General features: G+C 37.7%; 1 protein-coding gene across 1 annotated transcript; it reads right to left on the bottom strand.

Annotated features, from left to right (window-relative positions):
* Window positions 1-276: 276 nt before the first annotated feature.
* Window positions 277-3,660, bottom strand: LOC6731601 (protein slit). Its single transcript, XM_002078706.4, has 2 exons — window positions 2,855-3,660; window positions 277-2,801 (listed from the first exon to the last, which is right to left on the bottom strand). The coding sequence occupies exons 1-2, from the start codon at window positions 3,589-3,591 to the stop codon at window positions 338-340; spliced, it is 3,201 nt and encodes a 1,066-aa protein (XP_002078742.3). The 5' UTR covers window positions 3,592-3,660; the 3' UTR covers window positions 277-337.
* Window positions 3,661-12,006: the final 8,346 nt, after the last annotated feature.

The raw sequence follows: 12,006 nt of genomic DNA, 5'->3' as shown, positions 1-12,006 counted from the left end.
GAGGTGAAATTCTATAAGTTCAGGGCTGAATACAGAGCTTTGGAACATTTTTACTAGTTCACTGAATCTTTCAGGGATACCACATATTTTAAGTTCTGCACAACTTAGCTTGTAAAAGCTAGTAGAAGCCGCTAAAATTAAATTTAATTTTTTTTAAGTTTCTAAACTCAGTATTATAGGCTACGAAATACAAAAGTCAATACTTTTTATAACTTGTATATTTTACAAGAGTATATTTATCGCAATTATGTTTGTAAAGACAAAGGATATAATAGATTTTGTCAGATTTGATCGAAAATCCAATATATTTTTAATAACATAAGTGAATATTTTTTTCTTATACCTTTGTTTCTGCATCTGAAAGACTTCTCTTCAAATGCCTGGCATGCGGCATCGAATACATTAGCTTGTTCCAGAAGTTTGGATTATTTCTTTCCAGATAGGTATTAAGCACCATGTACGCCCTCAACTCGCTGTCTAGATCATCGAAATTTTCAACATCAGGATAAAGGACAACGATCAATCGCTTGCACCGATCCCTCGATGTTGCATGCAGCGCCAGTCTGAACTCGAGGCGACCCCAGGTGGACTTCAGGAAGTTCTTCGTCATCAGGATGATAATGCGCCTTGAGCCCTTGACAGATTGGTTAATGCAATCGGGAATGGATTCCCCCACCAGCCAATCTCGCAGGTAGAAGCATAGTCTAAACTTGTGCCTGCCGTTCTCCAGTCGATCCACGAACTCTTCAATAAGATCCTCGTCCTTGTGGGTGAATGATAGGAATGCATCGTATTTCTTGTCTTCGTCGAGTTCCCGTCGGGCGGCCAAACTGAGGCATATTTCGTGTTCGTAGAACCAGATCATTATGGGTTGCCTGAAGCAGATAAAGAAGTTAATTGACAAGGCGATGATCAGCAAAGAGACGGCAAGGGAGGTATAGTAGATAAGGACCGAGGGGCATATATCTGTCTCTTCGACTTCAATCAACGATCTTCCTGTATCACTACATTGAATAGCTGAGGCATTTGCGATATTTTTCGCTTGCTCCTTTACGAATACCAGAAAGTCCTTCTCTTCGCATCTGCAAGTCCACGGATTTCCAAAGAGTGAAAGTTGCAGCTGGGAGGAATTCATTCTTTTCTGAAGAAATCCCCGTACTCGGTCGTCGAGAGCAGAGAAATTATTGTTACTGATGTCCAGGTATTCAAGATTGTCTGGTAGTTGATCAATATCGGAAAGTCTGTTGTTGGCCAAATAAAATCGGGTCAAACTTGAGTATCCTGGTAGCAAGCTGGATGGCCATTTCTTGAGACTATTCCTTTCAAACACGAGCGTTGTTTGTCCATATGTTGGCGTAGGTAATGGTGGTATTTCGCTTAGCTCCTTTCCACTGCAGTCGACCATAAGTGCGAGCGAGTCGGGATTGGAGGTGTCGACGCAGCAAATGCAGTCCTCAGGACACATATCCTGAGTTATTTCAACGCGGCGCAGGACTGCATCGTATTCCATCGGCTCGTGCTTCCTGAGAAAAGATAGAAAGGCCTTTGCCTTACAATTACATTCCCATGGGTTCCCAGAAAGTTCTATCTTAGTAATGTTCTCCCGATATTCAAGGAAGGCTATCACACCATCATCCATATACTTTAATAGATTATTGCGTACATCGAGGTACGTTATATTTTCTGGGAGCAGGTGAAGCGGAAGTTCTCTTAACAGGTTTTGGGCCATATGCAATTTCTGTATCGATGCATGACCAGAAACGATTACAGATTCGGTATTAGTCAGTTTTGTTATTTCATTTGCATCAAGATATAAGGTCGTGTTGTACGGAATCGAGTTCGGCAGCCTTGGATAAGAGTCAAGAGACAAATTCTGGCAATTTATGAGGAATTCATCTGTAAGCCGTTCGAAACAACAAGAGCACCTGTAAGGACAGGGCGCGTTGAGATGGTGGAGGATAATTTCATCGAACTCCCCAGAAAACAGCCAAATGGCGTGATTTAAAGCTTCCATTAACTTTAAATTAAAGTATTTATCCGAATGGCCAAAGGCGTCTATTATTTCATCTTCATTTGCTTCTTTGTATAAAAGATCTATATTCTCAACAAAGAAATTTTCCACAAATGAGCCTTTTGCACTTAATTCAATATATTCCATTATTGTCTCAAATTTGGATGTTTTTATCCGTAACAATTTTGCTTTATACCAAAAAAATTCTTGTAAGTGATATTCATCGCAGTAGATAATCCATTTGTTGCCAAACTGATTAAAAATATTAACACTGTATAGATATTCAACAACCTCTGGGCTTAGAGTAGTGATCTTATTATGTCTGATGTCCAGATAGTGAAGACTTTCAGGCAGTTGGCTTATGCTTAGACTAGTTAGTTGGTTGTATGACACGTCCAAGCTTTTTATGTTCCGATAACCCTCCAATGAATTATAGGGGAGTTCAGTGAGCAGGTTGCTCTGAAACACCAGAGCTGAATTTCCTTTTTTCGGAATTGGTAGCAATGGAATAGTTGTGAGATTTTTCTGCCAACAATCAATTTCTAACTGGGACTTGTCTCGATTATATGAGCAATTGCATTTTAAGGGGCATGCAACTCCATTAATTCCTAATGTAAATTTACAGTGACTTTTATATGTTTCACATATGAAAGCAGTAAGACTTTTAAATGCTTTGTATCGGTTCACTTCTATAATTTCAAGATTCGTGAATTTTGCAAAGCTCTTTAAGTCAACCGTATTCTCAACCTTCATAATGCAATATTTTAATGATGCCTGAAGCGTAGGAGATCTGAAATGCAGGCAAACATTAACGTAAGATAAACGAGACTCTTTTTTACTAACCTCAAAAATGAAAGATCTTTTAGAACGACATAATCGAAAATAAGGGTACTCAAACTTGTTACATTTTCAAAGGTTTTATCCGTCAAACCTTCTATTTTTAAACCAGTAAATATTACTGCACTCAGCTTATCTTTGCCATGAAAAATATTTTCCTCCATTGTTAGTGTTGTTTTTTCAAAAGTGTTAAGATAATAAATTTTGATTTTCTCGGTGCTGTTCATGGTCTTCCGAATGTAATTGTTTGTAATCACAGAATTGTCTGGACTGTCATATAAATATTTAAAAGTTACCATTTTCGGTCCATTTACGTGATGTACATCCATCTCAGTTATCAGCACGGATGGAAGGTAAATATCGTAACCACTAATTTCTTGAATGCCAAGTAGGCTTAGGTATTGTACGGCAGGGCTTATTCTCATATCGACTTCACTTCGAATTCCAAGCACAGAAATCGTAACAAGTTCGTTATTAGTTTCATTAGATATTTTTAAAATATTCCAGCGGTGAAACACTGGGCTTGTCCAATTGATTTGTAGCTTAAGAAAAACTAATTTCATTTGATAATCTTCAGTGGTTACTATATTATTAGCGATTGAGCATGTTCTGTCTTCGCCAAATTCACCCAAATATATTTCGCAGTAGTCCTCTCTAATATTGCCCAATCCCTTGGAACAGTTAATGTCTGTACAGTGTTGAATAAAAACAAGAAAAAACAGAAATATAATTTTACTCGACATGGTACGATGTAGTCTGGGTCAAACTTTAAACTGAACTGAATCGACTGGAAATGTGATTTGCTCTTAGCTACCAAAAGCAAAATTCATAAATCCGCTGGGACCAATAACAAATTAGTCTTGTAATAATAAGATTACCCTAGAGTGAAATAATAATGAATGGAAAAACTTCGCATTAAAGCAAAATGAAAAACAATTTAAGTTTTGTTACAATTCCTTGTTGTGCTATAAAAATTATTATTGTTTTAATTGTTTCGTTTTTCTTTTAAATTTCTTTCTATTTATATGTGAAGAACCTTCTGGCCACGCCCACTGTAACGCCCATAAGCCGATCAAATCTTTCAGCTCCACACTTTTGGAAGTTTATTTGATTTTTTTTTATCACATTTTTCTTTATTTGGGAATTTCTGCTGATAACCTTGAAATTTCTTTTTGACGATCGAGTAACTCGACTATATCGGCTATGTATTTCCTTTTTTTAATGTAAGAGTAAATAGTTTTGTTTGGTACTCTGTATTAAATATTTTTCCTTTTAAATTCATTCACACACTATCTAAATCGAGCCTGGTTTTTTTTTTTCGCAATTTGGCTCACATCCTCAGCAGGGCTTCACCGTCTTTTCGTTCCTTCAGCCGTAGCCCATCCACCTCTGGAACCGCCTGGCTTGTTCCTGGACTGTCAGACCTTCGTTGGTCACATGCCGTGGCAATTGATGTCAAATTTATAACGACAAATACTCGAAAAGTTTGCCACGTAGCCCAAACACACACTTATGCATTTATAGTGGCCCAGACATGCCCACTTTTCACACCTCCCATCCGCATCTCGCCAGGCACAACCCGGACTCGAGCCCGGACCCGGACCCGGCTGTTCAGATTTCGAGCATCATTATTGCTTTTTGATTTTTGGTGTGAATTTGCTGAGCAACAGAGGTCCGGCGATAGTTGTGTGGTGTGTGTTTGTGTGTGTTTTTGTTGCCTCCCAGATGAATTATGGCCGGCAGATCCGGGGAAGGCACGAATAGCTCTTCTCTTGGCTGGAAATTTGCCCAGGACACAGGCTGCAGCTGGAGATCCTTTTTGGTGGAGAGAACATATTAATGCAATTTTATTTAAATTACGCTACATTTATGCCCCTTGCTCGCTTTGATATATTTGTTTTTTATTCGCTGCCGTCTCTTTTCTGCGCTGTCCGTTGCCGTCTCTTTCTGTTTTTGCGGCAAGGGGAAAACGGCAATCGGAACTGGGGCCCTTATTGTCCTTTTGTGCATTTCATATTGCCTTGTCTGCAAAGTTTTCTGCCTCCGCTCGTCGGCACAAATATTTATGGCCATCAAACAATTTATGTCAGCTGATAATTTTAAATGTTAATTAGGCTTGTTGGCTTGACACAGAGACCGTGCCAATTATTAAAGATTTAATAAATGACAAATAAATTTCTGTTTCACAGGAAGGATGAATTAAATACAAATTGATATATTAATGTTAATAATTAAATTGTAGTAATGCGTAATCAATTGTCAACGGGTGTTATTATGCAAAGCGAGTTGTCTGGTCGAAAGTAGCGAATGCGGCTTTAATTCTTAAATAGATGTTTAAGTTCATATTTGCTACAGTTAACTGAAATTCCGTAATTTGAAGGCTTCTTAATAAACCAACCAGTAATTATTCATTGGAGTTGTTCAAATGAGTCCCATAAGTCTCAAACAATTTTCTTGCTATTGCATTTGCGAAATCATTAAGTGAACTCAGTGATGCGGGAACGGACCTTAGGTAAATTGGAATTGCTTAATTTCATTCACATACACATTGAAAATCACTCGGAATTGTTTGCGGACAGCCTGTGGGATGAGCTGAGGCCCCAAGGAGCCGCAGGAGCGGGAACTTTGCAATTATGGCTAAGGAATAGAAATTCCCGCCGAGCCGTCAAAACCGGAAATGGCAAAGTGGCAAAGCTCAAAGCGGAAATGGCAGGCACAACACAACGCAACGCAACAGAAAAATGCAAATTTCCACGAAAAGGAAATTATAAAAATATTTGTTGGCGTCGCACCTGGGAGGAGCAGGTCACCCCCATTGAAAAATAGCAAAAGAATTTTTGCACGTGGATCGTCCTTGTTATTGCACCACCCCAATTGTTGTTGTTGTTGTTGCTGGCCGTCTGAAGTCCACTTGAAGCGACGTTCCCGCACTTCGGGACGAAGGTCCCACAACTTCGAGTGCTCCATCGTCTGGCGGAAAGTTTTCTTTTTATTTTATTCCAATTTTTTTGTTGCTTGCCACTATATAACAAATAACAAGTAGCCCTACCGTATATATCGCAGCCCAGATATAAATGGGTATGCGAGCGAGTAAATTTATGCACTGGCAAGTGAAAGGTGGAGTTCATATTTTAGCCAGCCAGCGAGCGATTTCAACTTTAATTATTTTTACAGGTGCAATTTATTTACATGAATTTCAATCTCCGCACCGGAGTATAAATTACCATAAACATATCCTATATGGATATATGTGGCTATACGTATTGGGCTCTCCCATTTTTTTTATTCCACCTTATCCACTTGCCAGTGCTTTTTCCATGATGAATATTTAATGCATGGGGCGGGGGGAGAAAACCACTCGAAATGTCAGAAACAGCGAGACAGCAAAACGAGCAGTACAAACAAAGCCTGTTCCAGACTTACTTTTCCGAGGCCTTTTTCCGAAATCATAAATGCACAAGCACAAACACACGGTTGAGTGTGCGAGTGAGTGTGCCGATGCACAGGTGAAAAGCCAGGCAAAGTCAAATTAATTCCACTTAATTTGTTTTAACCACAAAAGCCAAAGTATCGAATGCCAAATGGATGTTACTATTGCCACTCCATTTTTACTCAACCAATTTTCAGGAACTCTACAGATTTGTGGGTTATAAAGACAGACTAAGTACATATTTAACAAACTAAATGTAATTATACTGCAAATATTTAGTATATATATTTTGTCAGTGCAATTTATGTTCTTAAAATAATTGCATTCGGTTCTAATGCGTTTCCGTTTTTTGGGTATAACATAATATTTTATGTTTGAAGTAACAGTTATGTTATTTAAGAGAAATGTTAAATTAAGTTAGATTACATTCCTGTTATTTACATAACAGACATTTTTAAAGAGAATTTTTCCATGTTAAGCCTTCTGAATTTCCCATTATTGCTTTTGACAAAATATCCCTAACAGAAATGTTTGCTTACATTTCCTTAAATAGAGGTATAATTTCCCCTGCGGAAATCTGCTTTACAATCCAGCTTTCAAGTTTCGCCAAAAAGCTTTGATTGCCTAACAGTGGCTTTTCTAAACAGCAACCCCTATGTTGCCCACCCACTTTGGATTTTAACAACTTTATATCTCGGCTCTCATTGGCTGAGCGGCATTATAAAAGGCAGGGCAGTGCCCAATTGAAGCTTAGTTAGGTTTTTAAGCGGGACTCAGCAGCAGGTGCCCAAGGATGTGACGGACAGTAGAATCTTCCCTACACTGCGATGCATGGAGTACTTCTTATTGATTATTTTGAACACAAAAAATTCTAAATAAATATAAATTATTTTTTTGTCGTTTTTTACTGGTCAGATAGCTTAGTTAAAATAAAAACAAAAGTAATAAAAGTTAGGCTTAGTTGTAAAGAGAATTTATAGTATTAATACAACAACAAAATATTCTAAATAAATATATATTCGCTTTGTTGTGCTGTTTTACTGGCCTAGCTTAGCAAGTATTAGGAAGAACTGAATTCTTATTATTTGGTATTCGTGATACTCGTCAGATAGTTATATTAAAATTTAAACATTTTAAAAATCTTGGACGGCACTTCAGATTATCTGTGCAAAGTTATGCAAATTTTCATTGCTTTAAATAGTGTGTGCTATGTTTAGTCATAAGCACGGCCATAAAGATAAATATTCTTTTCACTTAAATTTGATTTATTTTCTTAATGTACGATTGGATCGCCACTTGCTAGCCTTATTTATTGTAAACCAAACATTAAAATATAAAAGGTTTCCCAATATCATCGTGTAACTTATCTACACGTGACTAAATATTTATACGATATTTACGTATCGACAAAATAAATTCTGCTTAATCACTATCAAATTGTCTTTAATTTGGAGCAGTTTTGGTATAGGATATGGGAAGCGCAATCAATAGAGTCTACGGTTCTTAATAGGGTTGGTTAACAACCGCAAATCTTTGTAAAATAAAAATGGATCTTAAATTAAAGAAAAAATTGTTTTAATTGATCAGTTTGAATTCATGTACGATTTTCATATATAAAAGGTATTACCAATATATGAGATTTAATTTGTCTTTGCTTTTGTTTATGTATATGCGGAGGTCGTTAAGGCATCTCTACTAAATTAATTCAAAAACTTCTTACAATACATAATAACTGTAGATAGGAAACAAAGTTAAATTTTCCATTCCTTCTTATCTTGGAATCTCAATTGCATCATGTTAGAAAAATAAAGACGTTCCTAATAGTTTTAACCCAGTTTTAATATCGCTAACATCCTTTCGAAAAAATATCATCAGTTCTCGGTGCGCGCATAGCATCCAACTGCGATTATTCACCCTTTTATTACACATAAGTAATGTCCTTGGGGAAGTCACCCTCGACCGCTTTGGGCCTCAGTGAAAAACTCCAATTACGACCTAATTAACAGCGCCTAATTACATCCTGCCACGCCCACTCTGCGCCCAATGGAACTCCCCCCCACCAACCCCAAACGCATTTCTCTGGTGCAGTTCACCAGAGTCATGGGAAAATTAAGTGTAACGCGGATATTTTGCTCCTCTTTTATGTTCGCCAATTTGGCAAAGTCAAGGAGGAAGGAAGCGGAACTACTCGAGGCTGGAAACAATTTATTGGGAATGCAATTGAAAATGCAGCAAGCGTGTCGAGGTCGATTCAGAAAAATGCCAGCCATCGAAACGTTTTGAACTTGCGGCAATAAATTCTTCGGTTTTTGGCAAGCTATAAAATATCCAAAAGAAATAAAAATCGTAATGAAGAGCCTGGGCTGAAGTCAGAGCCTACAAATTGTATTAAAAGTTATACGCTTCTATTTTTGGGCCGGCTCTCGTTTTGTGGCTTCATATTCATTGGTAAATCACTCACGTATCGAGGTAGAAGACTCAAGCGGTTTGGGTTCAACAATAGTTGAGCCAAAGAACCGGAAAAGTCGACTACTTTTGATCTTTAACTTCATCTGATACGCCCAAAGTCCATGGAGAACATTAAACTATCCCACAACTAAACGGACTAATTTCAGTTTTCAACTTATTTACTCTTTTCCATGTCCATCTCGGGCGGGCAAACAAGTTGTCAGACCATCGGACTATCCATGACTGACTGGCTAACAAGTCGTTTAACGCCCACTCAGCTCCTGTTCTTGGTCCTTGGTCCTTGCCAGCCCCTAAACATATGCCACAAATAATTTGTTATTCAATACGAAACACGAAAAAGTACACAAAGCGGCAAACGAGCTTCAACAATTCAACACACACTGGACATTTAGTAAATTGGCTAACAACTTTTTGTTCGGCTTCGCTGTTGTTGTTGTTACGTGATTGCCCACCGCATGTGTGTGTGAGTGTGTATCTGTGTGGGGACGAAAAAGCATGTTGTTCTGTGTTGTGTGCCATATGCTTGACCACAGTCACAAAAACCCGACCAGACGAAGGGGGGAACAACATCAAGTCCGCCAAAAAGGAAAAAGATTTCCTGGGACAGATGACACCAAGGACTTTCAGACAGGACGACGGTCCGAATTGAATCGTCGGATTAGGGTGTCCAAAAGGGTTTGTCGCGGCCAATTAATCGTTACGACTTTTAAGTCCATTTGAGATTTCACACTCCAAGCTGTAAATACTTATGTAAGTTCAATGATTTTAGCTGCACGATAAATAATAGACGATTATTATAATAATAAACACAATAAACAAATTGGATGGTAGCAACTGTGATCTACTGATACCAAATAGTAAACAGTATGCTTTTTGATTGCTTGCTATACAAATTTCGCCCACAGTACTGAATACAACAGAAACAGGCACATGGAAAAGGAATAAATTTACTTAACGAACTTGAGTATACATATATGATATTTTCTGGATATAAAATTCAACTTAAAATATTTTATTGCTTTAAGATATATTGCCAATCAACATTACCCAGAAAATAGTTCCATTTTACAAGCAGTTTTCGGTTAGTACTTTCGGTTATTTTATGTCTGCGCCCCACACCTCCTCCACGTAGAATGTTTTCCCAAGTTTTTCCCTACTGGTCGCACTTCCTTTGTTGTTTACGCTATGGCCACTTGAGCTGCTTTTATTTTATTGAAGATTTGTATCAAAATGTCAACAGGAGCGCAAGTCAACAACAACTAAAGGAACAGGAGCAACAACATCGACAACGAGAACTGGGGAAAAATGCAGAAGTTGCTCTTTTGATGTGGGTTGTGTGTCTCAAGTTCCATTCTCACTCCATCTTCTATGGCGATGTTTTTGTTTTTTTTTTTTCTAGCATTTGAGCAAATAAAATGTTTGCTTAAAAAATTGCAGACATGCATTGCCAGTTTCCCTGTCTCATGTTCCTTGTTGGGTTATTTCACATACATATATGTACATATATATATTTTTTCCAGCTTAAGTTGAAAATGTTGAAATGCTCATTTCTATCAAGTTTGCCATTCTTCGTTATCTGAGAATTTTTGGGTAGTCAGGAATTTACTGCAGTCACGACTTCAGCCTGACACAAACACATTTAAAAATGTGCTAACATATGTACGCAGTCTGCCAGAAGCTCACATACTTCTTATCCATCCGTTTCGTTGACAGAACCCCCGAAAACCTGCAAAGACCCCCAAAAATCCATCTTATCACCCATTCTGGAGCAGTGAGCGACTAACGACACTTGGCATTTAAGTTGGTATAATGCCCACGGGGGCGGTGTTTCGGTATCACAGAGTGTGTGAAGATAATCTGCTAAGCTATATACAACTCTGATTTCAGCGCGTAGAGTTAGTTAGGGGTAAAATATGGGTCATTATTATATTTCAAATCAACAGTCAATTGGCCTTGGAAATTGTTCTGTTACTTAGATGTTAAAGAAACGCAGCTATTAAAGGCATTCATTTTATAAATATAAAAGATGAAACACTTATAGCATAAATAAGAGAGCGCATTAATCAGAATTTAGTGATACTCCACCAACATAGCTAGCAAATAACAAACAATGGAGAAGATTCCACGAGACAAAGAACACACAACCGGCACTACATGACTTTTTGCTGATCCTATCCCCAGACGTATAAGATGTGAAATATTTAATATACCTTCCCCTTGTTTTTCTTTTCCAAGCCCATTGGACTTCAGTCGCAGGAACATCGAGTCAACACAGAAACAAATTCAATTACTCAACACTGGGGCAACATGGGGGTGCTTGGATGTGGGGCGCGTGAGTGTGAGTGACATTAATGCGATTCCAGCAACTGTCAATCATATTAGTATTTCCAAAGCAATTGCCAAAAATAATGTTCGACTCTTGTTTTGCTAGCACTTTATTTTTATACGCCCGCCCTTTGATGAGCAGCCCAATACAGAATTTGCAATTTAATCGACTGCATCTAAAAGCCTACAAATAAATTGGTGTAAATATTTGTGTTAGGTGTGAAGCTCTGGAAATAAAATTTCCCTTTTGAACTGAAGAGTCCTCACAAAAAATTTGTTTTAAATTAAAAAAAAAGTTAGGTATTGGAAATTATTATTTAATAGTTTTGTTATAGTTTAAAACAAACATTTTTTTTAACAATTTTATTAATTATATTCAAAGTATTTATAGTTATCAACGAGTCGTTAATAATTTTAAAACTTATCTGTAATCTAATTAAAGTTAAAAAACCTTCCAGTCATTTAAGAAAGATCATAAAGCCTGGGTTGAGTCAACTTTTAGTTCTCTATTTTGTAAGCGAAACGAATCTCGAACTGCCTTGCAATGCGCTGTCAATTACCTAACGAATAAATAACACCCCTGACACACTCATTAACACCCTTCTCCCGCCCCTGGATCCAATCGCCCCGATTCCGCAGTGGGGAAAGAAATACAAACAGAATCGCTTTCAACATATTTCGAAACGAAATCGAATGTCGAACGTTTGTCGGACAGATTAAAAATACAATTTACGGCAAATCAATTGCGGCTAACATGGCAACAACGATGATGGCGAGGCGAGGAATAAAGGCGAAAATTAAAATGGCCACCGCAAGGAAAACAGTTGGAGCAAAAAATGAAAAGCAAACAATGGGAGGACCGAATTCCGGAAAATCGAAAAATGAAAGGTATACCGCTCCATGCCGATTCCCCACAAAAAAAAAAAAACGAAAA

Source organism: Drosophila simulans, chromosome 2L, assembly GCF_016746395.2.
Source record: "Drosophila simulans strain w501 chromosome 2L, Prin_Dsim_3.1, whole genome shotgun sequence".
NCBI lineage: Eukaryota > Metazoa > Arthropoda > Insecta > Diptera > Drosophilidae > Drosophila > Drosophila simulans.
The sequence above is the reverse complement of the archived record's forward strand: the minus strand, read 5'-3'. Positions and strand labels throughout refer to the sequence as shown.